The 26180-nt window shown below is 48.7% G+C and overlaps 10 protein-coding genes across 10 annotated transcripts; 4 read left to right on the forward strand and 6 right to left on the reverse strand.

Annotated features, from left to right (window-relative positions):
* Positions 1-2984: 2984 nt before the first annotated feature.
* F5891DRAFT_977760 (uncharacterized protein) lies at positions 2985-3990 on the reverse strand (the record flags this gene model as incomplete). Its single annotated transcript, XM_041376734.1, has 5 exons — positions 2985-3080; positions 3188-3332; positions 3380-3508; positions 3651-3854; positions 3902-3990. 5 exons carry the CDS (start codon positions 3988-3990, stop codon positions 2985-2987), a joined length of 663 nt encoding a protein of 220 aa, XP_041229235.1.
* A 778-nt stretch (positions 3991-4768) lies between these two features.
* On the forward strand, positions 4769-7645 carry F5891DRAFT_1017734 (FAD-linked oxidase-like protein). The gene is made up of 14 exons (XM_041361006.1): positions 4769-5469; positions 5526-5659; positions 5712-5772; positions 5827-5898; positions 5946-5965; positions 6019-6076; positions 6134-6183; positions 6239-6362; positions 6413-6526; positions 6576-6870; positions 6923-7020; positions 7079-7183; positions 7233-7363; positions 7413-7645. The coding sequence occupies exons 1-14, from the start codon at positions 5085-5087 to the stop codon at positions 7449-7451; spliced, it is 1686 nt and encodes a 561-aa protein (XP_041229236.1). The 5' UTR covers positions 4769-5084; the 3' UTR covers positions 7452-7645.
* A 193-nt stretch (positions 7646-7838) lies between these two features.
* F5891DRAFT_1017737 (ATPase, F1 complex, gamma subunit domain-containing protein) lies at positions 7839-9115 on the reverse strand. The gene is made up of 6 exons (XM_041361007.1): positions 8952-9115; positions 8799-8883; positions 8338-8748; positions 8169-8286; positions 7996-8114; positions 7839-7942 (listed from the first exon to the last, which is right to left on the reverse strand). The coding sequence occupies exons 1-6, from the start codon at positions 9093-9095 to the stop codon at positions 7926-7928; spliced, it is 894 nt and encodes a 297-aa protein (XP_041229237.1). The 5' UTR covers positions 9096-9115; the 3' UTR covers positions 7839-7925.
* Positions 9116-9165: 50 nt separating this feature from the next.
* On the forward strand, positions 9166-10639 carry F5891DRAFT_81458 (eukaryotic translation initiation factor 2 beta). The gene is made up of 4 exons (XM_041373227.1): positions 9166-9591; positions 9648-9956; positions 10012-10303; positions 10355-10639. Exons 1-4 carry the CDS (start codon positions 9274-9276, stop codon positions 10519-10521), a joined length of 1086 nt encoding a protein of 361 aa, XP_041229238.1. The 5' UTR covers positions 9166-9273; the 3' UTR covers positions 10522-10639.
* Positions 10639-13378, reverse strand: F5891DRAFT_81443 (WD40-repeat-containing domain protein). Its single transcript, XM_041373226.1, has 7 exons — positions 13110-13378; positions 12910-13054; positions 12825-12851; positions 12652-12772; positions 12498-12601; positions 11179-12445; positions 10639-11126 (listed from the first exon to the last, which is right to left on the reverse strand). The coding sequence occupies exons 1-7, from the start codon at positions 13269-13271 to the stop codon at positions 10757-10759; spliced, it is 2196 nt and encodes a 731-aa protein (XP_041229239.1). The 5' UTR covers positions 13272-13378; the 3' UTR covers positions 10639-10756.
* Positions 13379-13423: 45 nt separating this feature from the next.
* Positions 13424-16211, reverse strand: F5891DRAFT_1017744 (nucleoporin complex subunit 54-domain-containing protein). Its single transcript, XM_041361008.1, has 5 exons — positions 14439-16211; positions 14270-14385; positions 14125-14218; positions 13693-14070; positions 13424-13639 (listed from the first exon to the last, which is right to left on the reverse strand). The coding sequence occupies exons 1-5, from the start codon at positions 16104-16106 to the stop codon at positions 13544-13546; spliced, it is 2352 nt and encodes a 783-aa protein (XP_041229240.1). The 5' UTR covers positions 16107-16211; the 3' UTR covers positions 13424-13543.
* Positions 16212-16457: 246 nt separating this feature from the next.
* Positions 16458-17394, reverse strand: F5891DRAFT_1017746 (60s ribosomal protein l27). The gene is made up of 5 exons (XM_041361009.1): positions 17358-17394; positions 17291-17307; positions 17044-17235; positions 16800-16985; positions 16458-16746 (listed from the first exon to the last, which is right to left on the reverse strand). The coding sequence occupies exons 1-5, from the start codon at positions 17365-17367 to the stop codon at positions 16741-16743; spliced, it is 411 nt and encodes a 136-aa protein (XP_041229241.1). The 5' UTR covers positions 17368-17394; the 3' UTR covers positions 16458-16740.
* Positions 17395-17800: 406 nt separating this feature from the next.
* Positions 17801-18206, forward strand: F5891DRAFT_1185293 (uncharacterized protein; the record flags this gene model as incomplete). Its single annotated transcript, XM_041366538.1, has 2 exons — positions 17801-17899; positions 17955-18206. The coding sequence occupies 2 exons, from the start codon at positions 17801-17803 to the stop codon at positions 18204-18206; spliced, it is 351 nt and encodes a 116-aa protein (XP_041229242.1).
* A 2062-nt stretch (positions 18207-20268) lies between these two features.
* Positions 20269-21099, forward strand: F5891DRAFT_1017757 (uncharacterized protein). Its single transcript, XM_041361010.1, has 2 exons — positions 20269-20343; positions 20417-21099. Exon 2 carries the CDS (start codon positions 20457-20459, stop codon positions 20841-20843), a length of 387 nt encoding a protein of 128 aa, XP_041229243.1. The 5' UTR covers positions 20269-20343; positions 20417-20456; the 3' UTR covers positions 20844-21099.
* Positions 21100-23033: 1934 nt separating this feature from the next.
* On the reverse strand, positions 23034-24082 carry F5891DRAFT_1017764 (hydrophobin). The gene is made up of 4 exons (XM_041361011.1): positions 23780-24082; positions 23527-23731; positions 23400-23467; positions 23034-23344 (listed from the first exon to the last, which is right to left on the reverse strand). Exons 1-4 carry the CDS (start codon positions 23904-23906, stop codon positions 23334-23336), a joined length of 411 nt encoding a protein of 136 aa, XP_041229244.1. The 5' UTR covers positions 23907-24082; the 3' UTR covers positions 23034-23333.
* Between the last annotated feature and the right edge of the window lie 2098 nt (positions 24083-26180).

Consider the following 26180-nt stretch of genomic DNA (forward strand, 5'->3'; position numbering starts at 1 on the left):
ACCAGTAGCGGGTGGTCGTAGGGTCAAGCCGAGTTCACGCATGTTAGTCACGCTACCAGGGATACCCTACGTTTCGTCCGAACTTTTGCGACCACCATCTTACGCAGCACTCCCCATTTATACTTGTCCGCTCTGCCATTCGCTCCAACACAGTCAATAATGTTTCGCAAGTTCGCCTCGAAGTTTCCTTGCACCCCTCGCATCGTTGCTGGCCACGTCGAGAATTGGCCTCAGATGGAGAAGATACTCCATGCGAATGACATGGTTAACTCGGTTGCATTATCACCAGACGGAAAACGGATTGCATGTGGTTTAGATGATCGAACGATCCAAGTGTGGGATATCGAGACCGGCGAGGCATTGTGCCCCCCTCTTCAAGGACACACTGGCTATGTTTGGTCTGTCGCATTCTCGCCGGATGGACGTCGCATCGTTTCAGGTTCATCTGACAAAACAGTGCGGGTGTGGGATGCGAAGACTGGCGAGGCACTAGGATCCCCTCTCCAAGGCCATGTTCACTATGTTTGGTCTGTCGCAATCTCACTGGATGGAAAACGCATCGTGTCTGGATCAGCCGACAAGACAATTCGGGTATGGGACATGGAGACTGGCGAGGCATTTGGTTCCCCACTCAAAGGCCACACAGACGTTGTTCGGTCTGTCACAATCTCACCAAATGGGACACGCATTGTGTCTGGTTCATATGACAGGACAATCCGGGTGTGGGATATGGAAACCGGCGAGGCATTAGGCTCCCCTCTCCAAGGCCACATTGGCACTGTTTACTCTGTCGCAATCTCGCCTGGTGGGAAACACATCGTGTCTGGGTCAGAAGACAAGACGATTCGGGTGTGGGATATGGAGACTGGCGAGGCATTGGGTGCCCCACTTCAAGGCCACACGAACGACGTTAAGTCAGTTGCATTCATGTCGGATGGAAATCGTATTGTGTCTGGTTCATATGACCAGACGATCCGAGTGTGGGATGCGAAGAATGGCGAGGCAGTGGGATCCCCTCTTCAAGGCCACACTGACTTGGTTTGGTCTGTTGCAGTCGCGCCGGATGGAAGTCGCATAGTCTCGGGTTCACAGGACAAGACCATCCGGGTGTGGGATGCTGACACCATCACGGGAAAGGCATCGGTTGCCGCCCTCGAAAGCCACACCGACTCCATCAACTCTGTTGCAATCTCGCCGGATGGATGCTCCATCGTGTCTGGCTCGGACGACAGGACGGTTCGGGTGTGGGATATAAAGACTGGCAAGGCATTAATGGCCCCTCTCCAAGGACACACTAATTATGTTCTGTCGGTCGCAATCTCGCCGGACGGGAAGGTCATTGTGTCTGGTTCAGGGGATAAGAGCATTCGCATGTGGAATGTGGAATCTGGGAAGGCATCGGGTGTTCTACAAGGTCACACTCACTATGTCCGGTCTGTCGCAGTCTCGCCGGACAGCAACTGTATTGTGTCTGGTTCAGATGACGACACAATCCGGGTGTGGGATATTGAGACTGGTGAAGCATATCCTCTCAGTGGGCACTCCGACTGGGTTCGGTCTGTTGCAATTTCATCGGACGGAAGTCGCATAGTGTCTGGTTCGGATGACACAACAATCCAGGTGTGGGATATGGGGACTAGCAAGGCATCGAGTGCCCGTCTCCAAGGCCACACTGGTCATGTCCTCTCTGTTGCAATCTCGCCGGATTTATGTCGCATTGTATCTGGCTCAGGTGACAAGACTATCCGTGTGTGGGATATGGGGACTGGCGAGTTATTGGGTGCCCCTCTCCAAGGCCACACTGACTGGGTTAACACTGTTGCGATATCCTCAGATAGTAATCGCATCGTATCTGGCTCGGATGACGAGACCGTCCAGGTGTGGAATATGAAGACTGGAGAGGCAGTGGGACCTCCTTTTCGAGGGCACACCGGACGCGTTCTGTCTGTTGCAATTTCGCCTGATGGCAAATGCATCGTGTCTGGGTCGTCCGACAACACCATTCGCGTGTGGGATCTAGAGTTTATGATCCGGCAGCACCAATCATTCGAAGCACCTGCAATATGTTTTTCATCCAACCCGACTCATGCCCTTTATTCCGCCTCCTCCTTTCTCCAAGGTTCTGAAACCTCAGCCCTATCCTATACTTACGAGGAGGGATGGGTTGTAGATCCTGAAGAACGGCTACTTCTCTGGATCCCGCTCACTTTGTACTCAGGCGCTCTGTATGCCCCAGGCAATATACTGGTGATTCCTAACAATACCCCACAGCTGGACTTGAGTCGTGTCGCACACGGCACATCATGGTACAAGTGTCGCGAACAGTAGTAGATTGCATTACCTTCGCGGTTGTATCTGTCAGTCAGACTGCATGTACGTATGTCAATCGACTTAAGATTTATGGACATTCTACGGATTTCATACAATATCTTCTATGACGAACTCTTACAAAACAGTTTCGGCTGCACGAAGATTTCATTCACTACGTTTACATGCACTCCTTCCATCGTTACTATACTATTGCTTCCCTATTTCTTCCTGCAGGATAAAGTGCGCAAGTTAGAACTCAATGTGAATTTGAAACATCCGATGGGACATTCTGCTTCATTCTGCATCATCCTATCCTCGTCAGACTCCATTGCCTCCTGAGATGGCTGCCACAATTGGCTTCTTCAACTCTGGAAGCGGCGCCCGCCAGCATGGACCGTGACGCCATCCAACTACTCAAACAACGCTCGGCGAATACTAGTCACAGGCAGCTCAGGCTTAAGCAGTTGCTCGTCTGCAATCAGCGTCTCCAGAGCATATCAAGAAATATCTCGCTTACGATATGCATCACTGGGAGGATGGGCAGAAGGATGGGTAGGCGATGGTGATCGGAGGACGTAACGTGAAGAGGAGGCTGCGTGTGGAAGTTAGTATCGGAAAGGGATGGTTTTGGGCGTCGATTAGAGCTTGGAGGTTTGTTCCTGTAATACCAGATGTTAGGACGGGGTATAAAGCTGCGAGATGAGACCATCGCTGTCGTACACATCTCTGACATAAACAGGTACATCGTGTCTAGTGCTTCTGTACCCGTTCTGAAAAAAAGTTGCATCTCGGTGGAGAACCAACGTCGGGGTCTATCTTTGTTTCTTGATGATACTCTAGTGTGCATTAACGACATTGACAGACCTAGGGAGCGCACTCTCTTTTGGGATTTGATCTCCAAAGCATCGGCTGCCAGTATCATGTTTCGCGTTCCCTGATGCATGACAAGACTCTGAAATTTTCTCAGCATCCATGAGACGCCTGAAGTTCTCAATTCAGTTTCTGCCGGATCACTGTGTCGCCTAGTAACGTAGGATGTATACAGCAACGGTTTGGAATTGTACGTTACCTGTCCTGGGACTCTTCTAGTACCCCCGAATATAAGCCGAGAGGCGTGGTCTCCACGTCCGAACATCGATCCTCAATTTTTGGATGACCGGAACCAGGCTGCCCATTTACGGGAGCACTGTTCTTCTGCCTCGCAATAAGATATTGGAGATAATTCAGTCATAATTGAGGTCTGCTGGCATTCTAAATGGTATCTGTTTAAAAGTAAATTTCAAGTGATCAGGGTCTGCACAGGATAGTATTCAGGACATAAAAGCAAGCCGTCGTCCTACCGTCCCCCTTCAATTTTATTCCCAAGATCCATCCTGTATTGCATCTCACAAATAATGTGTCTCTTCTTCCGAGTCGTCCTCGCCGTTGCTGCTGCTTTGATAACGTCCATGACTGTCAGTGCTGACAGTGAATGCCAAACAGGTGGCGGGATTTGCCACCCAGTCGCGGAAGATTGCTGCACTGGCTTTTCATGCACGCTAGACCTAGTACTCCACCAAGTTGTAAGTATGAGTAGTTTTAATTGACTCACTGGCGTGCCATATGCATGTGAGATTGGATGAGCCACGGTGAGTCATGTTTCTGCTTCCTGTTGATGTAACGTGGTTGATAGAACCACATGTAATTAGTTTATATGAAGTGCTTCACAAATTTCCGTCAGCAATCTGCTGGCACATCAAATGAAATTTGTTATAAGCTCTGCGTAGAGGAGTATAAATGCACACCGTCTCCTACCAGTGTACTTCCAAGAACACATTTCACAAATAATGCATCTCTCCTTCCAAGTCGTCCTCGCCGTTGTTGCTGCCTTAGCAGTATCCATGGTTGTCAGTGTTGACAGTGACTGCACACCAATCGATGAGCCTTGCAATTCAGGCAAAGATTGCTGCGATGGCTATTATTGCTACTCAGTCGATTCTGTTGAGGTGGGTATGAATAGTTTCGTCTAGGATTTGTTGACTGACTGGCGTGGTAGCCAGGAGAGTCACGGTATGATGGAGTCGGAGGTGTGTGTACACCATGGATCTGAGGTCCCATGAGCTACAGACTACAGTGGTCATCGGTGCAGTATGGTTAATGGAGCCACATGTAATTAAGTGGGAATGCTTGCTTCTGTTTACTGCTACTAGAGCAATGAAGTTCTTGAATGTAGTATGAGATCGAGAGCCTGAGGGAGTCTATTATTAGACTCGTTCAATATTACGGAATTGGAGTTGTTATCTTTCAAAGAGTTCGCGAATTCGTCTACATTCATGCCGACGTGAAAAGACTCACAAGGAGAAGGAAAATGAGGTTGTCAGTGCTTCATGTACTCAAAAGCGTAAGGCTGTTGAGAGTGAGTCTATTAGATGATTAGACTCGCGTTGTTCGATATTATGTAATCGGAGTTGGTACTCACTACTACTCACTAAATTTTGCTTTCCATAATTAACTGGTGAAATTTACGTCCTCCAGACTCGGAATCCAGACAAAGTTGTTATTACTTTTCTGAGCGGGTCAGCCTACCAATCAGCTGCCTGCTCTTCCCAGGCGATCCAAGATACAATCTGCCGAATCGCCTAATAATAGTGGTCTTATTCCCGTACTACTAAGTCTTATGTACCGACCAAAGCAGTTCTGATTTTTCCACTCTTCCAACGTTGTTCTTCACAATTTCTAGGGATCTAACAATATTCGCAGCCCATAGGTCACCACTATATTACACTTCCCCTCACATGTTTCCAGCCAGCTGCTTCCAGCGGCTGCGGCCGTCCACCAGCCTGTCGACAAACTTGGGTCGTTCCAGATCTATCAAACAACATGCAATGACCTTTGTCCGTCGACAGAGTTCGAGCGTGCCCTTGAAGAGCCCACGTTCCTGGTCTCCAATTGTCATTGGCTCTATCGCTAGTGGGCTTATCGGATATTCTCTCAGTGCGTTTTGGAAGCCTTCTCTAACATCCGAGGCTCTCGAGGAGACGGAACCAAAGTATGGCAGCCCGAAGGACTTTGAACAGGCCATCAAGGAACTTCGGAATTTATTGGATTTAGATGATGCTGTCTCAACTCATCCGGATGACCTTCGCATTCACGGATACTCAGAGAATGATTACCACCCAAGTAAGGGCTTCCATTCGGCCGAGCTTCGCATTCCAAAACTCATGTTAGTCTTCCAGGTGCACCGCATACTGTCATTGTATACCCAAGGAGTACAGAGGATGTAGTTAAAATCGTCAAGACTGCCGTCAAGTACCGTATGCCCCTCACCCCTTTCTCTGGTGGTACCTCCTTAGAGGGAAGCTATCGTGGCGTGAGTCGATTCCTATTCAAAGTCATTCATGCTCACGACGGTGGTTCTCTAGAGCCCTGTCGGTGGTATTTGTATTGATATGTCTGACATGAATAAGATTATCGAAATTCATGGTGAGTGTGTCATGCATCTTTCTTCGAATACTACTCAATATTCTTCCAACCCAGAGGCGGACTCAGACCTTGTTTGCCAGCCCGGTGTCGGATGGATGGAAATTAACGAGACTTTGCAGAAGAAAGGTAAGACCGCAATGCAAATTTCGTCGCGTTACTCACATCCTTGAAAGGCATACCATTATTCTTTCCCGTACGTTCTGACATTGACGCTGTATCGTCATCTGACAATTTTTACTTACATAGTTGGATCCCGGCCCAGGCGCCACTATCGGTGGCATGATGAGCACTGGTTGCTCAGGCAGTACGTATCAGCAGTCATAAATCGGTGGTACGATTATTGACGTGTTGACCTTGGCAGCGAATGCCGTCCGGTACGGTACTGCAAAAGGCGAATGGTTCTTGAATGCGGTATGCATTAGTTCCCTTGACGATATTTGAATTGGCTGATTGAGTATCACTATAGACGGTTGTTCTTCCTTCTGGAGAAGTCATCAAAACTCGCCAACGTGCTCGGAAATCTGCAGCTGGGTTCGACACCACAAAGTTGTTCATCGGTGCCGAGGGCACTCTTGGTATCATCACAGAAGGTGATATCACGTATCTTGCTCTTGTCGATTGCTCTTGACACTTCTGTTAGTCACTATCCGGTTAGCTCCCGTCCTCCCAACAACAGTCGCTGTCGTACACTTCCCTGATGTGAAACGTGCAACGGAGGCCGTCATCGATGTGATGAACCGCGGCGTTGGGATCCGTAGGTCATCCCTTCCTGATCAAGCAACACGCTCACCTCCAGGATCCAGAATGCGTTGAACTCTGCGACTCTGAATTCATGCGTTCTATAAATTTATTTGGTGCATCCCAGCGCAAATACCCTGAACAGGACTCTCTGTTTTTCAAATTCCAAGGTCCAACGTCTGCTTCGATCGCGGAGACCGCTAAGATCGTAAAGGAAATTGTGCAGAAGCACGGCGGCACTGGTTTTGAATTGGCACGTTCTGAGAAAGAAGCACATGACCTGTGGGCAGACAGAAAAAACGCTCTTTATTCTGGTTTGGCCCTCCTGGAAGGAAGTCGGGGGTGGAGCACTGATGTTTGGTAAGCCCAAGCTACTGCAAGTCCAGGCGCGTCTTATGTTTTCTGCCTGCAGCGTGCCAGTCTCGAAACTACCACAACTCGTGTATGAAACCAAGAAAGACTTGGAACGGTTAGGCCTTGTATCAATAGTTGTAGGACACGTTGGTGACGGTTAGTACCCACACACTTCGCATTGTATCGTCTTTCTCATTGACAACATCACACCCAGGCAATTTTCACACCCAGCTTCTTTTCCGCAATGATAAGGAGCTCGAAAGCGTTCGCGAAGCCGTGCATAGGATGGTGGAGCGTGCGATAAAGCTTGAAGGCACTTGTACGTCTTCACTGCTACATGCACGAGGGTGGTGATCTTATGTCTACAGGCACTGGCGAACACGGTGTTGGGATTGGGAAGCGGGAATATCTGTACGAAGAACTCGGTGAGGGAACGGTGGAGTTAATGCGATCCGTCAAGAGGACCCTAGACCCACTTGGTTTGTTCAACCCCGGAAAGGTGAGTCAGATCGCGTGTCAGGAGTTTGGTGCTAACGCAGAACGAATAGTTGTATCCAGACAGGATAGATAAAAAATCGAAACATTGATGATTTTTACGAATTCTTATGATACGGGACCATCGTTGACACCGTTGTATTTTTTCTTCGCTGTATCCATTCCATTTTGACTGTACCGCGACCATGTTTTCATGTCTTGACGTTATCTCCTGCAAGAGCCGACGATAAACCTAACCTCAAACAAGTTCTGTTGGAGAATACCCACGCGTGTACCCACAGGTTACCCCAGGATAGATATTATCTGCCTCGTGGGTCTGAATCTGATGTGATGACAATAGACTAAGCACCGAGCTGAGATAAGTGGCTCAAGATCATGTCTCGAGCCCCGGGAATCCGTATGCTGGAAACAAACTTCATCACAATACCTTTGCCCTCTTGTATTTGTTGTACATCTTACATTGGTCGCGCACACGTAACTTCACAGCAGAAAAAAATCCAAGTGTCTCACTATCAATGTAGACAGGGGTAATGACTTGGTATGTATAAAACAACCACGGCACCTGCCTACAGTGCACTGGCACCTGTACATTCGTCGTAAATAAATGCGTGGTATCGGGGACAAAATTCAGCGTACCGGTAATAATGTCAACCAACTCGTTGGTAATGGCAGCTTGACGGCCACGGTTATATTGCATCGTCAGTCGGTCAATCATGTCTTTTGCGTTCTTTGATGCATTGTCCATAGCGTTGCGACTGTACCCAAAAATGTTGAATGATATGACGTAAAAGTTTACCAGATCAACGTACCGGGCACTCTGCTCGCATGCGTGAGCCTCAACAAGAGCGGCATAGATGGCGTTTGCAAGTGAAAACTCGGCGAGGTCCTTTGTAACGTCGTCCTCCATTTCGTAGGCCCGGAATCCAGCTAGAAACGTATGAGTCACAACAACAAGACTTGGTAACATGTTATCCATACCAGACTCCTTCAATGCATTCTCGCCCACAACTTCAACTATTTCAGGCTCGTAAGCGACAGCAGAGACAAATTTGTTGTAAACGATAGAAATCCCGTCGTATTTGACGTCGCTCTTCACAATCAAGTCGGCAACGCCAGCAGCGTCAGCGAATGTGGGGATGTCACGGCCAATTTGGTTGAAGGACATGGCCAAGTTCTTGGCGAGTACACGTGACAGTTGTACTTTGGACTTGTCACCGATGACCATGATGGGAGAGTCGGAGTCGACAGGCTTCTCAGTGTCAGCAATAGCACGACGGGTGGCCTTGGACACGGAAGAATGGATACCACCGCAGAGACCCTTGTCGGAGGAGACGACGATAAAAAGCTTGCGCTTTGCAGGGGTTTCTAAAGGAGTATGCTGGAATATCTCTGGGCTGTTTTGAGAATACGGAAGCGGATATACAGTCTACGGGACGCACCGGAGTTAGCAAGACCGTACTGCTTGCCGCTCTGCATGGCACGTTGCGCCTTTGCGAGCTTGGTGGAAGCAATCATCTTCATGGACTGTACATCATAACAAGTATCCGCGGTCAACGCCCAGAAATAATACAAAAAACAACACGTCGGCGCACCTTGGTAATTTTCTCGATATTCTTGACCGACTTCAACCGTAGCTCGATTTCACGCAACGTAGCCATGTTGCGGGCATTTTTGGGAGCAGCTCCCAGCGGGGAGGGCTGGGTTGCGATACGGGCAAGTGAACGCCTTGCTAACATTGAAAAGTGGTCAAACCTTGGTGCGCGACCGAATTCCGAGTAGCCCAACATACTTCACCGACTTCCGGCGATATCCGATCGGAGCTCAGATTCGCATTGCCGGATCTCGGCATTGATAGAGTCATATCTTGCTCAACGTACTCATCAACGAGCAAGCCCATCTTACGCGTCGACCACCATGGCAGCAGAACAGCCATTGTTCGATCCTTCGCTCAAAAAGCGCAAGAAGAAAGCTGTAGCTTTCACCGAGGACCCGTTAGGTCCTGAAGCAGATCCTACTACACCTGCACCAACCACTATCGAGAATACAACTACCAACGGAGATGTTGTCGATCTCGGTCCTACCACCGCACATGAGCAGATGAAGCAAAGTCTCAATGGGGCACCAGATCGTGTTGATGCTGCCGATGAAGTAAAGGAAGACGATGATTTCAAGGCCATGTTTCCAGATGGTCTCAAGAAGAAAAAGAAGAAGAAAGACATCCCTATGGACCTTGTGAGTAATCTCATGTCAAGCCCATGTTTGGCGATCTTATATGCGTATGGTATCAGGGCGAAGATGGCTCAGGAGCATCGCCTGCAGCTGCACCCGCCGCTACAGAAGATCTCGACTTCTCCGACATCAAGAAGAAAAAGAAATCAACAAAGAAAAAAGCAATGGAAGACTTCGAGAAGGAGCTTAATGAGGCAAAAGCAAAAGATGAGGCTGAGGAAGCTGAAGCCGACGACGGAGAGCATCTTAATGAACTAGATGAAGCAGATCTTGGGGACGACCCATTTGCACGCAATGAAGCACCTACAGGCATTGAGTCTGGCACAGAACCATGGCTTGGGAGCGACCGAGATTATACTTACCCAGAGGTATGTGCATTTGCTATGATACCTTTTCTTGACCTATATTAACCTTCATCATAAGCTCCTAACACGATTTTACGCCTCCCTTCATGCCGCAAATCCATCATTACTCACTTCCACCGGTAAACGATACACGATCGCACCTCCACAAATTCTCCGTGAGGGTGTCCGTAAATCAATATTTGCAAACGTTGCAGATATCTGCAAGAGGATGCACAGACAGCCGGAGCATGTCATTCAATTCCTCTTCGCTGAAATGGGTACCACTGGTTCAGTGGACGGTTCAGGACGTCTGGTCATCAAAGGTCGTTTCCAACCCAAACAAGTCGAGAATGTTTTGCGTCGTTATATCGGTAAGCTTAATGACACTGCGCTTTTCATGCTTAGCGCTAATATTGTCAAAGTCGAGTATGTGACATGCAAGACATGTAAATCACCAGACACGCTCCTCACAAAGGAGAACCGTATTTTCTTCATGTCCTGCGAGTCCTGCGGCTCACGTCGATCCGTCAACGCGATTAAGAGTGGTTTCCAGGCCCAGGTTGGCAGGAGAAAGGCAACTGCGCAATAAGCTGTCGTTGTATTATCAGGAAGTTGTTTGCTACGTCCATTGCTACATCCATCATCATCATCACGCATATCGAACCCTTAATACATGGTCTGATTGTAGAAGCACGAGGTGAATACTCCATACAAGCCCAAATGGGGAGGACATAGTGAACAAGACAAGAAATCACTAAAAAAAATCATAATGTATCATAGACTCGTTGAAACGTCACGCAATATCGAGGGACGCAAACCATCCTTCATGAATCGATATCCCCAACCTTCGTCAACACTAGGCGGCGTTTTTTCTTTGGGGGTTGTGCCAACTTCGCAGGTATGACTTCTGGTGCACTCCTGCCCGCAGAGGGACTGTCGTCAATGCTAGTAGCAGGCGTGAGAGGCGGCTCGTTCCTCTTTGCAGGAATAGTAGGCGTCGCAATAGCAGCCAGTGGAACTGAGGAAGACGAGGGTGTCATCGTGTATGTGAGGGGCACGAAGTTATGTTGCGCGATGTACTGAAGTTGTAATGCATATTGTTGAGTGTGATGCACAGGTAAAATTTCATCAAAGATCACGATCGTACAGTATCCATCTCGCGATGAGAGGATAAGACACTGTCCGTCAGGAGACCTATTGAATAATTCAATATAGATACCAGCAGCCAGAAATAGCCATCACATACCACGATGCATCCGTAAATTCATCATAGTGCAACTTCGTGAGCATGCAAACAGGTCCAGATTGTTGGGTATCGTAGATGGCAACGGCATCCATGGTCAGAACAGCGTAAAGCATGCGATAAGGCAGCGCAAACACGGAGCCAGTATTGAGTGGAGCGATCGCCGGGGTAGAGGGCTTCGATGGCGATGGCGTAGAAGGCTTCAGCGATGATGCAGGCATAACTAATTCGGGAGCCACAGCATGAGGCGTAGGCGCTTCGACATGTAAATTCTTTTCCACCTTTGGAGAATGTGCAGATACTCCCTTGTGAAATGCAGGTGTCGCAGAAGGCCCAGCAATATCAACAGAAATCGACCCATCCTTGCCCTTTTCTAGAGTTCCTGTCTTAGGTTCGTTATGCCCCTCTGCACCAACGACATCTTGTCTCAATTCATAAAGCACAGGGGAGAACTTGACAGCCACGCTGGCTTTCTGATGTCCCGGTAACTGGGCTATAGGAGGACGGGCAAAGTTCGCCCTTGAATAAATGAACACCGACGATGCCGATGAAGGGTTGGTTTCGCTCGTGGTAATTGCAAGTTTGGATTTACGTCCACGAGTAGGAGTTTCCTCGGCCTTGGGCTTGTTGGTAATGATGCTGGGATCCTCAAATTGCCCTGCGGGGGTTAGCAAGAGACCCCCATCTGGACTGAACGTTAAGCGGCGGAAGAAGTTCGAGAAACTTTCATCTCCATAGAGTTTAATAGTCGACCATGCGGGAGAAGGAAGCGCACGGATTGCGGGAAGGGGTGGCATAGGAGAAGGAGATCTCCCATATCGTGCATATTGCCCAGGAGAGCCAGGGGCATTAGATCCGCTGAATGAAGACCGTCTCGAAGATGGTCTCTCAATCGGCGGAGGAGGGAACATCGATGTGGATGGGGTACTGACTACCGACGCGGTCGGTGTCGGAGGAGCGTAGTTGCCAGAGAAAAGAACATCATCTTTGTGCTGATCACTGACAGTAGACTCTACATCACTAACAGCAGACTCATGTCTGTAGGACCTGGAACGGCTGTGCGAGCTAGGGGTGCGGCTGTGATTGTGGGTGTAAGACATTCGTGTATTCTTGCCCACAGCATGGGCTTCGAACGTGCCCTGCTTGGTCGAGATCCGATACACGTGCATCGAACGGTCACTGCTCTGTGTTGCGATATATTCGTTGAGCGGGTCCCATGCTACGCCTTGGACATAATGGTTGTGCTCGGCGATCTCGCAGACGCATTTGCCTAAGCCAATGAGCCTGTATTCCCCACAGCAATAACGCAAAAAAAAACCCACCATCACTGGAAGAAAACACCCTCGCGCAGTTGTCCGTACTGCCGGCTAAAATGTATTCCCCAGTTGGACTCCACGCTAGGTCATACACCTGCATAGATGTGCACCTGTCCCATGTTTTATTCCAACTCGATCTGAAATTGCGCATGAAAGTTACCTGAACGTCGTACGCGGCTTCCAGTACTCTTTTTCATATTGCAATTCGTCCGCAGTCAGATCACTACCATACGTGGCGGTCTGCGGCGTGCTTGAAGGTGCCCAGATGATGATCATGCCGTCTTTCAATAATCTCGCGTCAAATAGGATCAGCAAAATATTTAAGATCCGTACCATCTCCAGCGGAGGCAATGAATTCCCCTAAAGTCGCGTTAACGAAGTGGCCAGGGCTGACAAGGCGCGTGCGTAAGATACGTACCGTTAGGGGAGAATCGAACGACGTTTACAGCAGCCGAATGTCTGCTGAGTGTTGCAAGATATTCAACCCGAGCAGGGCGTGGCGCAGCGCCATCTGCACCTTCTGCAAGAGACGACGGGAGGATGTTCGGGTGCACCATCCATATCTTTTCCAGCCCACGTTGGTCAGCGCGCTGGACGTACCAGTGCAGGCTCACTCACTCTAACGTGGTTGTCCTCGCCTCCTGTAGCCAGCCTATAGGACTGCGCAGCAAAATTCTTCTCCTGCGTTGGACGCGCTTTTTTGAATGGGACAGGTTGAAAGTCACAAGTGGATATGGGCTTGGAATCATGCCATCGAATCTCGAGGGTGCGGTAACGCATTTTTTGACTGTACTACTGAGCTCAGAGAGGGATTATGGTAGCTAGTAGAATGAAAGATCCTGAGCGCTACAGGAGGAGGAACATTTGTTCACAGACTGAAAGTAATTAATACGGATCGGAATCAAAGGCTCCTTATGTACAAGACCCAGGTGTGGCCGACTCGCACGCTCATGATCGATTGTTGTCTACCTACAATTCTATCTATTCAATTACAAAAATAATGTGAGGCTCATCATCATAGTAACAAAAGCAATATGCTCGAACGATTCTATTTAGCTCTCTCTTCCATATATCACCTCCAAGTCCTTCAGATCGCGTTGCAACACCTTCGTCAAATGCTGTAAACCAGCTTGCTGATTGGACAAGATCTGCAACGTGCCATGTCAAAGTCAAAGCTCAAAGATTACAAGCAGAGCCTTACCTGAGCGATCTGCTTTAGGCCCTCCTCATCAACGACTGTCCATTCAGAGGTGCCATCAAGTCCCACTCTTCTGCCTCTCTCGCGCGCAGCGTTGATAGCACCTACGAGCGCCCACAGCTCATTCAGCTTTCCCCGCATCTTACTCATCCCACCTGGTCTTCTTATTTCTTCTTCAATCTCTTCTAGCGCTAGACGCAGCGCCTCTTCTTCGGGACGTATCGCCGTAGACCGGACGGTAGGTAGCATCAGATGCATGTGCTGGATGAGGCACAGCAGGCGGTGCTGAGTTTGTGATTGAATTAACTTTGCGCGCTGCAAACGTGATGCGTTGCTATCGTTATGTCTTGCGGACAACGATTCCAGGCGTTTTTTTAGTTCCTGAAACACGCTGGAGTAAGGAAGTTTTCTACAACGTAAGAGATGACCACAAACCATTAAAGCTTTTTGCTGTTCCGTGGCTTGCTTCATTTGCCCGTCTACGCGCTGACGCAGATCGTCAAAGCCAACTGCCAGAACAGGTACCATACTGAAGAGGTAACATGGGCACACTGAGTGGTGGACGAATCATTGAGCTTACCAACTAGGATCAGGATTATCGTGCACTGCGCGTTGCCAAAGCGCCTCGTTTGTGGCATTTGCAGGTCTACCGAAAGCGTTGACTTGGGTCGGTGGAACGAGATTATAGAAATAATGCTGTTCGATGAATAAGTTCACGATAGATCATACATAAACTGCATGAGACCAACCTGAAAGCGACATGCTTGCGAAGAAGGATCCCAAGCCTGTACAATTGCTTGAATTTTCTGCTCAAGCGCTGCATATTGTGACTGAGGGTCCTGTTGTTGTGAAGGTGCAGTGCTTCGCGATGCGAGAAGTGAATTGGATAGCGGAAGACCTAGCGTACTGCCAAAAAGCCCTCCAGTAGCTGCACCCGGCGCAGGCTGATTCACTGAGCCAAATAGGGAGCCGGCTGGTTTCTGCTGGGACTGGCCGAATAACGAGGGGGTAGTAATAGGTTGCGCAGATTGAGATTGACCGAATAAAGTTGGAGTAGTCGAGGAAGGCGCAGGCGCAGTACCAAAGATACTAGCTGGATTTTTATTCCCAAACAACGGGTTTGAGCTCGTTGTTGTACTGCCAAAGACGCCTCCCCCAGCAGTTGGAGCTTGAGTTGCCGTGCTACTAAACAGCCCCCCCGATGTTGGCGCTTGCGTACTGGCAGCGCCAAAAAGACTCCCGCCGGCGCTTGGTTGTGTCGTTGACGTTCCAAACAGCCCACCAGTACCGGTAGCAGGCTGTGTGGTCGTAGCACTTCCGAAGAGACTACCACTCTGTGGTTGCTGCTGCTGAGTCGTGGTACCTCCGAAGAGACCTCCAGCCTGTTGTGGTTGCTGCTGTTGGGTGCCTGCATTGCCGAACAAGCTTCCAGCAGGTTGAGGTTGAGTTGTCGTATTACCAAACAGACTTGTTCCTGTAGGTTGTGTCTGAGTGGTCGTACTTCCAAACACATTACCCGTGGCGGGCTGCTGTGTAGTTGTCGTGTTACCAAATAGACTACCGGTTGCAGGTTGTTGTTGCTGCTGAGTGCTCCCTCCTGACGTTGGCGCTTGGGAACTTGCACCGCCAAACAAGCTTCCACTGGTGCTTGGCTGAGTAGTCGACGTTCCAAACAGCCCACCAGTACCGGTAGCGGGCTGTTGGGTCGTAGTACCTCCGAAGAGACTACTACTCTGTGGTTGCTGCTGCTGGGTCGTGGTACCTCCGAAGAGACTCCCACCTTGCTGTGGTTGCTGTTGTTGCTGCTGCTGTTGGGTACCTGTAGTCCCAAACAAGTTCCCAGTAGGTTGAGTCAACGTGTTCCCAAACAGACTTGTTCCTGTGGGTTGCGTCTGTGTGTTCAAGTTCGTACTCCCAAACAGACCACCCGTGGCAGGCTGCTGGGTTGTACTGGCTGTGGTATTACCAAACAAACCACCAGCTGCAGGTTGCTGTTGTTGCTGAGTGTTGGTATTCCCAGATGAAGCAGCTGCAGGTTGCTGCTGTTGCTGAGTGCTGGTATTCTCAGACGAACCAGTACCTGCAGGCTGTTGTGGCGTCGTGGTATTTCCAAACAAGCTCCCGCTACCCGCACCTGCAGTAGCGCTCGTCGCTGTACTAGGCAGTCCGAAGAGAGTTGTACCGGATGTAGATGGCTGTGTGGAGGTATTACTGAAGATGCTGCCACCCGTTGCCTGTCCAGGCTGCTGTTGGGTGTTCGTGTTGCCGAAGATGCCTGTGGTTTGGGCACCGAGTGTCTGCCCCGGCTGCTGCTGGGCGTTTGTGGTACTTGTTATCTGCCCAGGCTGTTGCTGGGCGTTCGTGGTGCCGAAGGCATTTGTTGAGGGTTGCGCTGCGGTGCCACTAAAGAATGACATTTCTGCAACCTTTTTATGAGCTATAAAGCAGGAAGTAGTTCGAAATCGAGTATTTGAGAGATTAGAGCCGATGCGGACTCACCTTGCTGATACAAGAGATCAAACCCACGATCCTGGCCTTGGCAGAACGAAACAATGATACGCGGTTTGAAACAAAAACGAGTCGCTTCTTTTATAAAAGTTGCTGAAACAAGTGCAATAGAGTCACTACACTAGTGGTAGCAGGTGCACCGACAAAGTCACGGTACTGAGGATAGATCGAGGCCCCTTAAGGTCTCAACGTTCAACCTTGCCTTATCCTTATCCATCACTCAAACTACTAGGATTCGACTGCGTATAACAGGCTCAAGATTCTCGGATGACTGGTGTTACATTGCTACACTCCAAGTCGACGACGCACGACGATTTTTTCACAAATTCCGAAATGAATTTATGATAGGTTAAATGATTAGCGACTTGCATGACTTGCGCCTGCACGTTACAGTAGTCACACCGATATACCACCAAGCATCACGTCCACGTAGAAATATCATGCAATGGTGCATAGAAAGCATGTGTCATGTAGGGACATATGTGGTGTACATGTAGTTTTGCCAAGTCGTCTCCCAAGCACCACAAATATAAAAAGGAGCGATCAGAACTATGTTGCAGACAATCAGCTCTAAACGCAGCATGCATCATGAATAAACTTACACGAAGGGCCTGGAAGAACCACTTGTTCTTTCCGGTCTGGTAACGCTCCTCGAACAGCTTTTTGATGGTCTTCCGTGCATCCTCCCGTTGTGACGGCTCCTTGAAGTGTTCAGCAGCTACGGAGTTCTTCAAGCCCTCCAACTCCAAAGCGTAACGTGTGGGGAATAGATGCGAGTAATTAATCACCTAAGACATTTGATAAATGTCGGTTCGCACCTCCATGTCACGGTCAATGAGTACTTACCTTAATGAAAGGCTTAACGCGGCTTCTCCGCTGTAGTTTCTTGGCACCCATAGTCCGTGTAACTTTTCGCGGGTAGCGTTCGATGCCGGCAACGATGGCATGGGGGTATGGTCGCTCCTTGGTTCCCTCATCGAGTTGTTTGATAACAACAACCTTCTTGCCTGCCTGGCGGCCCTGTAGGACGATGGCGACCTAGACAACAAGGTTAGAATCACAGTAGCATCGATCACACGTGTGGTGGAAGCACTTTTCCGGGCTTGTAAACTAACATGAACGGTCAGCCTTAGACACTTATAAACGATATGCATTCCGACCTTTGGGCATCTTGACGTTAGGCGGCGCGGTGAGGATTGACTTAGCTGAATAGATTTAGGCCAGGCAAGCCATCCGGAGATATCCGAATGCTACTATATAGTTTTAGTTTACAAGGTTACGGTCTCACTGGAATTTAATTAATATTGTCTTTTGTTTCTCCTAGCTGCCAAGTTCCAACACAACGTTTCGCTGTATATAGCATGCAAGACATTTATAACATGTGCAAACGTTGGAATTTCAACCTGACGGGAATCTTGTACCCTTGCACAACTGCGCAGTATCGGTCATGTTCGTAACACTCTGCATACTTTATCACGCGCTCGCCTACTCCCTTGGTCATCTATGGACTTTTCTCTCTCCTTTGAGGTCAATTTTAAGCTGTGCCGTCGATGCTACAACGTACCACCCAACGATGCGGCGAAATGTCATCGTTGACATCATGATGACCATCTGCACGCTTCTTGTTTGGTCAACCCTCATAGGATGTATGCTACTACGCAAAGAAGACCCTGCAAAACGCGCACCACCACCACCACCACCTGTAAACTTATCTTCCAGATCGTTCCTAGACCTCGCTCCTGACTGGTGTTTTCCAGCATGTTTCCTTGAACCAAGCAAACGAGAGCATGGTGAATGCACTAAAAGCAGTGCAAAAGGCGAGGGATGACTTCAAAGAGATGGAAGACACCTCGGCCACCACAATAGAGGCGCTGTGGCGCTTAAGGCAAGCCGGGAAGGATATGCGCGAAATCCATCAGGCACTCGTGGAGATGTCGGACATATTCGACCAGCAAGCAGAACGACAGTTGTCCCGCACTTTCCCCATTAATTCAGGTGGAGCGAGATAGAAGTGTTATCCGACCACTCGCATTTTATCAGCACTGACGGGTTTCCATATCAAGCAGATGAGGTTTTGAGTTCTGACTCGGAGTGGGCGGTTCCTTGTATGTATACGACATCCATCGTTGTTTGAAAGTGTAGTTTCTAGTATTGACACAAGCGTGTGCTACACACACGCTTGTTTCAACTCAATGATTTGGCATTACAGCGTGTCTCAAACTAGATGCCCATGTGAATCGACACGATGCTTCCGGGATCTTCTCGCGCAACATCTTCACCAAATCTACGGCCCAACGTTGTCCGATGCTCTCGCATATTATAGAACGAACAAAGGTCTTCCTTCATCTACAGTTTGCCTAGCCCGATTACCGGCCCTTGCAGCATATTTCTATGTGACACCGAGTCATCAACCAGGTCGTCTCAAAACAACAAGAAAACTCATCACACCAATACTATCACATTGCACAATCCGGAGGAATCTATTACCCCAATGTACAAGATAAGCCACGCCGGGGCTCGACCCACTGCACACTGTGGTGACGAGAATGGGAGCTCCGGATTTCGCAAGTGATTTCGCATGGCATGCCTGGTAATTAAAGGCCTATTGTGCGCGGCGAGGGAAGACTCATAGATTGAACGATGGTCGGAATTGCAGCGATGTTCACGGCTGGGCGTAGCCCCGTGAACGGCATGCCACCCTCTGCGGCCAGCTTACATGAAAGGCATAAGGCTGAGCGATATCACCACTTTGTGTTTTTCCCGCTACCGTTAGGGAGTAGGTCTCGTAGCTTTCATTTTTATCCTGCAAAATCTGTGCAATTACTCCATCTGTGTCCAATTCAGGCGACTTCGATCATTCTAGAATCTAGGCTGGCGGTCATTTGTCTTGTGTGTCCCTTCCGCGTTTGTCTCTCGTTCCTTGTTCCGCAATCTCCGCATACCTTTGCATCCTCGTATCGGCCTTCATTGGGCTCCTTCCTGTTAGTACCTCATTGTTAGGCTCGAGACCAGCCTGGTTTATACACCACGGACGACTCAAGTTGCGAAGCCAGGCGCTCGGTGGTATGGCAAAGCGAGGAGTTTGAATTTTAGCAGGTGCCGGTCATGCCGATCGCCGTACAACTTCAAGTTATGTGTCTATCATTGTGCAGACTATATGCCATGTTAACATCCTTTGTTGTATGCCACTATCAACAATCTAAGATTTTACGAGCGCCCTCTTGACGAAACAAAACCAGCAAACTCCCGAGGCTTTCGCACAACTCAATTTTATTTCGCAAGGAGTCCGAATCTAAGCATCGAGCAGTCATCAATATCCTCCTGCATGACTTTGATGTGATCTTTATCCTGCAGTACGTGTATGCAGGAGCTTTTCGTAACCTCCGGTTGTTGCACCCGACTCGGAGCGGATCATTTTCGCCGAAGGACATATTGCACGTCTCACGCTGACTCGAAGGTTCGTCATACAAATAGTGTTCTTCTTTATCGACGAAACATTTATTGTCACAGTTGGATTTATCAGCGTTCGGTACTGCTGCTCGATGCACTATGATGTTTGAGAGGCACATTATACAGCACTTTGCACGATGTAAACGAAGAACGTTGTGTTGTCGACCGCTGTACGCGCGATTATCCAAAGCAACGCGACTGACATGTGGCAGATTTCAAAACGCCTCTCACGCGACTCCGTCAGACGCTAGGCACTTAATCAACGTCTCCGAAACATGGTAAGACTGGTGACGAGTCTGTGCTGATACTGTATTTCCTGATCATGAGTTGCTACTGTACAATATCATATATCGTCGAGGAGGGGTGATATTGTGCTAAGAAAATACAACACATTTGGACTATCATGATGTGTTTGAATACTCTCTGTAGCCGTCGGAATCCTCCTCTTTATCTGTAGTACCTTCCCCGTCTCATGATCAACCTCGCTATCGTCGTCATTTTCATCCTCCTTCAAATCTTTCGCGCACTCGTCCTCTAATTCTGAACCTGTATCTTTATCAGCTTCATCATCCAAGATTAACAAACTGATTAGTCCTTGCGAGCCGGCATTATTGGACTTACTTTGGAAGGTAATGTCTTATTCCATGCGAGATTGCCAACAGACCTTGCTCCTTAGGGTAGATCGTAGGTGGCGATCTGCTGGCATTGCAGACGTCATTGTCATGAAGATCATTACTTGGCGCATAAAAGGGCGTCTTGCTACTCTCACCTTCAGATTGATTTGATCCCATACCACATCCTCACAAAAAATGCGTCTCTCCTTTGTCCTCGCCACTGTTGTTGCGTTGACTACATCGATATCTGTCGACGGTGCTGACAATGAGAACTGTCCTTTTTGGTGCAGACATACTAGAGAATGCAGAGAGTGCGAATTTGCAAAGCAGTGCGTGAGTATGAGTGGTTTGTGTCCTGGATCTATCTACATAACTTACCGACATGGTAGATCATCTTTGTATGCGACAGTTGGTGAACAGGTAGCTGGATTATATGCAGATCGTACAGAGCCGGTTTTATATGGGCTTGCTTCGCGAACTAGAATTGGGAAGGGAGGGGACGGGATAATTACCATAGATAAATCTGGGTGTGATGTAGACAGACTGTCGAGCCACCATGTAATTTCATCAAATGGGCTTTGAAAGAGCGGGACGCCCTGCGACCTGGTGCTTATTTCGAGTTGAAGCATTGCGACACAGTGGCACACAGTGTGAATGGCAGAATTGGACTATATACTATAAAAAGCCGCATTTATCAGTAACAATTCATATGAGACGCGCGCACCATGCACGGTAGTGTGTATGTTCTATCTGTATTCCTATCGCCCTCTCCCGTTACTGAGCAGAATGCAAAGGAAGCTATTTTGACGCGGCATGTATGTGACGCAGGTGTGACAAGCGATCCTAGAATATTCCTACTCCCGAACTTTCCAGATCAGGATATTGCATGGAATACAAACTAAGCTAGCTACTAGCAACTGACATATATATTAATGATTCCTTTCTTTTCCTCCCTCTCTGGACGCTCTGCAAAGCACATCAACGTTTAAGCTTCATAATTAGGTAAACTAGCAGTGACGTGAAATTCCAACTGATTGTTTTCCAAATGGGCGCCGAGGAGCTCACATAGTGCCAAACAACCGACAGTCCTCTTCGCCTCAGTGTGAACGCACACTACACAATTGTCTTACTAGTATCGACATACCAAATTGGTTATTTCCTGTCAAGAATGCGTACAGCCCCAGCAACATAATTGCCGACGAGTGGCTCCCTCCTCAAACACCCTCACCAATTCAATCATACAACACCTGTGTCATACGAACCGAGTCCCATCTATGGTTTGCAGCAGTGGTCCCAGCCCACCCACGCAGGAAACGGCAGCACTCACTACTCCGTGGACCCATCCTACTCCCCATGGACCGTACTTCTTGCTACCGGTACGTTTCTCAGCTTGCAATGCAAGTGCAGCAATTGCGAGGCCAATGAATTCGTCTGAAAGCTGAGTAATAGCCAAAACTTCAAGCTCAAAAGTCATATCTGCATGAAGGGAGGAACTTCACGACAGAGGCGCGTCATACTAGACTTGAGCGAAGACCAAGGGCAGCGACACGAACTCGGCATGTTTTCTATTTCAAACTCCGGCTTAGAGGGCGGACGAACTCAGTTTGTTTCTCGGACGCTGTTACAATGTTTGACAGCTTCGTGAGAATTTGTACATGGAATGGACGAAATAAACTGCAAATCACCTCCGTCATACCGAGTGCTTGCAGGGCACAAAGGCACGCTTAATCTTTTGGCGTTGATATCGTTGTCCATGGGGGCAATGTGCAACCATTTACAAGGCACAAAGGCACGCAATATCTTGGTGTTAATATCATTGTATATGGGGCAACGTGCAACGGATCTTCATCACGGTTTGTCTATAACGGGAGACCAATTAGTTGGACCTGCAGGGCAGCAGTCAACTCATCACCGAGGGACCGATCGTTGATCTGATCCGGGCCAATCTGCCCGACCCGGTTGTTCTGACGATGCATAGTGAGTACGACTCATCTAACAAAATGACTGCGTAGATTGCAATGATGAAATGCGGCGGCCTTACGGCAAGTGCAACGGTTCAACAGCAACTAGGCCGGAACGCCTTGACAGTATTTATACCCAATGCAACCGCTCGGCGGTGGCACAAGGCGTCCTTGTTCCGGGTATGGCGACCTTGACTGCGTGCTACTAACCGAGGATTCTCAGAATCGAACCACGCGGTTTGATGGTACTGGCCTCCTCGCAGAGTAGCACGCTGTCAGTGGCGACTTTGACGCGGTTCCTCTTGAGTTCTTAATATAGGCTGCACGTCATGATTGTTCTCATGAACATGCACATCTGTTATGTAAATTCCACGTCCTTCCATATTGCAGCTACAGGACCTTATTGAATCCAGGCTCATCCAGGCCGCCTTAGCAATGGCATATTTGTTTGATGTATTGAGTGATCCAACTATTTATGTCAATATTATTGTCGACATTATCATTTCCCACTCAACAAGAATTTCCATCAGGTGAGCCCTTCGGACCTCTTCGTCATCATATCTGAATGATAGATATGGAATGCGTGGCTAACTTGATGAATTAGAAAATGACGGACCGCCCTAGGTGCGACTCGGCGATTCTCGCCCTAACCCACATGGACACAAGTTTGAGCATGAAAGAATATTAATCTCATCAAAGTACTGTTCGGATTAGCGACACGCAGGACCTCAGCAGTCCATGATACTGTTACAACGCTTTGCGAATTAGCGTGATCGACTCGGAATTTCTCGTGGCGTTTCAACTGGCACCTGTCATGATCGTGGATCATAATCACCGTTGATTAGTAAAATGGCGGAAGAAATAACAATGTTTACAGTCACCACACCAGCTATTTTATCCTAGTCACTGTACCAGTCTATTACAGGAAAAGCATAGCCATAAGCGACCACTGCACGAGGTAACAAAAACGCAACAAAACAATAACGTAGGCTATGCCTTGCGAAGGTGAAAAAGTCCAAAGCCGCGGACAAGCGACTTTTATGCGTATCAAACAGAAAAACGAGTGGAACGTGTGTAGGCATGGAACCGAACACCAAACGCGGCGATTGTTTCACCAGTTGACTGATGGTTGCAGGGGTAAGCACATGGATACAAGGGCATCAGGGAACAAACGTACTGGGCGAGCAACCAATATTCACGAGGCCATTGTAAGAATTGTCCTCACAGCAAACAGGTTGTTGGTTGCTGGTGGTTACAAGGAACATTAATTCTAGCACGATGAAACGCGCACCGTAAGAACTTACCAGTTAGCGCCCTTGCCACCCCCGAAAGCGCTGATGGGGGAGCAGTTTTGACCACAAGGAGTATCATTAGGGACGTCAATGCTCATGAGAGACAACAAGTCGTCGAGGGGGGTGCCATAGCCAGACTTTGTAACAGAATCGCAACACTGGGTAGAGCCAGTGTTGCACTGGCCACCACCACCTGAGGGGGCGGAGCGCTTGGCGCCTTCGGAGATGATCAGAGCGCGTCAAGCAGGAAAAATAATATGCTTACCCTCGACGGGCGTGGCGCGACGAGCGGGAGCCATAGGGGGAAGACCGCGCACCATTCTTTCAGCATTGGTCTCCGCGCTTACGACAGTAGCGGCCACGGCAAGAGCAAGGACAGACGCGAACCTCATTGTGTTCTTTGTGTGTTTGGGGAAAGGAGGGATCTAAACAAGACAAAGAAACTTAAAGAAAGTTGAGGAAGGACAGGACGGTTTGAGAATGAGAGAGTTTTATAGGGAGTGAAGTCAGATTACATTATATATGAATTCAAGAACCATCGGTTACCAGCGGTTACCAAATTCAGCACTACCAGATTTGACTTTCCGGTCACCTCTTGGACTAGGATAACTTACTCAGATCAGAGTTTTTCATGCGATCCTTGTGCACAATATATATATCAACAAAACCTGTGGTGAATGCAAGGATCACAAACCCTCCACAGCGCTGTTTCATCCGACGATGATATCCAGTAAATACATATTTAAAATCATCTTTATTCGAATAATTACCCGATAAATTGCCTGGACCCGTTCTATCTCCTTTCGAGTTTTCAGGGACTCTGTAACTTGTGCCGTAAAGAGCCCACTAAGATAGTTTCCTCCTTAGTGCGCCCTTGCAGGGAATGAAGGTCCAAGGATGCCGTTGACTCTGTCTGATGTCACTATCCCTGGCCAGCGTAAGTCCGTGGCGCACTTGCGCCGAACTCATCATGTAATCTCGACCGGGGGCGGCTATTCGGCAATCTATGGTTCTTATAACTTATGGAGGATGTGGCAGATGCCATGGAAGCTTCTCTACAGCATGCACATCACACACTTTTCTGATCTGGCCAGGTCAATCTGATTCGAGTTGGGGTGAATGATCAAGTGCCCGTCGGGTTGTCAGGAGCAGCTTCACGTCTGGCCCGGGGTCACGGGATTCCTGAGGTCTCCGTTCATGTCGCAGTACTATAATAATCCTGGACCTTACAGGCTACTACTTCCCTTAACGATGGATTCATCAATCACAAAGCAGGGCTCTTCGGGTTCTAGGTACCTTGCCCTGCCGCGTTCATGGTTCTTGGCCTTGAGGTAACATTATTGCCAACATGGTTTGACCACAGAGGGCCCTTCGAAACGGACGCTTCCTCACCAAAACTAAGGTGCATGGCAAAGCGCCGTAGTGGACGAGATGAAAGGGAGCACAAGGGCACATACCCTGAAGACGTGAAGTCCGATTGCTCGTCCTATACTTATCTCCAGTCGGTATCGGTGCACGGTGTCCCGCACGACGTTTGGCGTCCCTTTGTCAGCCATCGATCCCCTTTGCAGTTCACAGCCTTCCATCAGCATCTATCATCAGGTTCAAATATAATCACATAATAAGCCACCATCTGTTTTTTCCCTGGGGCCCTTGTGCCAGTTATGGGCGCTGCAACTAATGGTCAGGAGTAAACATTGACAGTTCGGGTACGTACTAGCTGCTGATTCACCAAGGTAGCAAGATGCCGGCACCAGGTCAGGGTCGTGGGTCGTCATGTTTGTATACAGGGCGCGTCAACGGGGTTGGCGGGGAAAATGAAAGAAGTCGAAAATGGAACAGAGGACACGTAACGTTTCTTCGATGAACTGCCGCGGCTTGATGCTGACTCCACATACAGATCACATCGCGCGACGTTCAAAGGTGGGCGCTTGTCTCTGGTTGACGAGTAGCACATTAAATTATGCCCGTCGTGACTTCTTTGAGGGCCTCGAAGACTGCGTTGTTCTCTTCCCTTCGCGAAACACTTCTACGGGTAGTACTTACTCCTCGAGGATGGTGCATCTTTTAGTCAATATAAAATGAGCCAACGAGCAGCATTGCAGCAACGTAATGTTTCTCGGTTGCCACAAAAGACTTCTACAAGCCTCGAGGACGGTGTCATCAATTCACTTTCCGATATGAAACGGGCAAGTAATTCCAGACCTCAGATCGTACGTCCTCATTTCGATCGCATTTTAGTCGCTTCGCTGAGCGATGAAACATTCCTACAAGTACAAGAAATGTAGTCATGAAAGGGCGATGGTGCACTATATTTACTGGCTGAGGGTGATGACCGTCAGCATTGCGGGACCGAACTAAGTCAGCGATAGGAGATGCCCACAACCAGTCGGATTGCCTACTCCAAAGCCCCGAGTGCACGACGATTAGGAAGACCGCATGGTAGTGGGAAATGATTGTGCGGAGAAGACCGCACGGGACCCGCATGGCCCGTATTCCGTCATTTCATCCAACATCTCTCGGCGATTGTTTGGAGGGTCGAGATAGTCAAGGTACAACTTTGGAAACCAGCCAGGGCACACCATGGAGGCAGTAGGACATTTGGTTTACATCTGAGAGTACTAGCCTGGCCCCTGGGCCTAGGTTATGGCGTCACAATGGTTGAT

This window comes from Suillus fuscotomentosus (assembly GCF_016647785.1).
Source record: "Suillus fuscotomentosus strain FC203 chromosome Unknown F5891scaffold_12, whole genome shotgun sequence".
In the NCBI taxonomy this organism is placed as follows: domain Eukaryota; kingdom Fungi; phylum Basidiomycota; class Agaricomycetes; order Boletales; family Suillaceae; genus Suillus; species Suillus fuscotomentosus.

Excerpts from the sequence above, each read along its gene's own strand:
- F5891DRAFT_1017757 (XM_041361010.1), top strand. The coding sequence starts at position 20,457 with ATGCGTCTCTCCTTTGTCCTCGCCACTGTTGTTGCGTTGACTACATCG.
- F5891DRAFT_1017744 (XM_041361008.1), bottom strand. The coding sequence starts at position 16,106 with ATGTCATTCTTTAGTGGCACCGCAGCGCAACCCTCAACAAATGCCTTC. Across the intron at positions 14,219-14,269 it reads GATAATCCTGATCCTAGTTG|TATGGTACCTGTTCTGGCAG; the intron begins GTAAGCTCAATG and ends TTACCTCTTCAG. Across the intron at positions 14,071-14,124 it reads AACAGCAAAAAGCTTTAATG|GAACTAAAAAAACGCCTGGA; the intron begins GTTTGTGGTCAT and ends AGCGTGTTTCAG.
- F5891DRAFT_1017764 (XM_041361011.1), bottom strand. The coding sequence starts at position 23,906 with ATGAGGTTCGCGTCTGTCCTTGCTCTTGCCGTGGCCGCTACTGTCGTA. Across the intron at positions 23,732-23,779 it reads TCGCGCCACGCCCGTCGAGG|GCGCCAAGCGCTCCGCCCCC; the intron begins GTAAGCATATTA and ends TCATCTCCGAAG. Across the intron at positions 23,468-23,526 it reads GGTGGCAAGGGCGCTAACTG|CAACCAACAACCTGTTTGCT; the intron begins GTAAGTTCTTAC and ends TGTAACCACCAG.
- F5891DRAFT_1017746 (XM_041361009.1), bottom strand. Across the intron at positions 16,986-17,043 it reads GCGTTAAGCCTTTCATTAAG|GTGATTAATTACTCGCATCT; the intron begins GTAAGTACTCAT and ends CAAATGTCTTAG.
- F5891DRAFT_1017734 (XM_041361006.1), top strand. The coding sequence starts at position 5,085 with ATGTTTCCAGCCAGCTGCTTCCAGCGGCTGCGGCCGTCCACCAGCCTG. Across the intron at positions 5,660-5,711 it reads TAGAGGGAAGCTATCGTGGC|AGCCCTGTCGGTGGTATTTG; the intron begins GTGAGTCGATTC and ends GTGGTTCTCTAG. Across the intron at positions 6,363-6,412 it reads TCTTGGTATCATCACAGAAG|TCACTATCCGGTTAGCTCCC; the intron begins GTGATATCACGT and ends CACTTCTGTTAG.
- F5891DRAFT_81458 (XM_041373227.1), top strand. The coding sequence starts at position 9,274 with ATGGCAGCAGAACAGCCATTGTTCGATCCTTCGCTCAAAAAGCGCAAG. Across the intron at positions 9,592-9,647 it reads AAGACATCCCTATGGACCTT|GGCGAAGATGGCTCAGGAGC; the intron begins GTGAGTAATCTC and ends GTATGGTATCAG. Across the intron at positions 9,957-10,011 it reads GAGATTATACTTACCCAGAG|CTCCTAACACGATTTTACGC; the intron begins GTATGTGCATTT and ends CTTCATCATAAG.
- F5891DRAFT_1017737 (XM_041361007.1), bottom strand. The coding sequence starts at position 9,095 with ATGTTAGCAAGGCGTTCACTTGCCCGTATCGCAACCCAGCCCTCCCCG. Across the intron at positions 8,884-8,951 it reads ATATCGAGAAAATTACCAAG|TCCATGAAGATGATTGCTTC; the intron begins GTGCGCCGACGT and ends TATGATGTACAG. Across the intron at positions 8,749-8,798 it reads GTACGGTCTTGCTAACTCCG|AGATATTCCAGCATACTCCT; the intron begins GTGCGTCCCGTA and ends AAAACAGCCCAG.
- F5891DRAFT_81443 (XM_041373226.1), bottom strand. The coding sequence starts at position 13,271 with ATGCGTTACCGCACCCTCGAGATTCGATGGCATGATTCCAAGCCCATA. Across the intron at positions 13,055-13,109 it reads GCGAGGACAACCACGTTAGA|ATATGGATGGTGCACCCGAA; the intron begins GTGAGTGAGCCT and ends GGGCTGGAAAAG. Across the intron at positions 12,852-12,909 it reads CGTTCGATTCTCCCCTAACG|GGGAATTCATTGCCTCCGCT; the intron begins GTACGTATCTTA and ends ACGCGACTTTAG.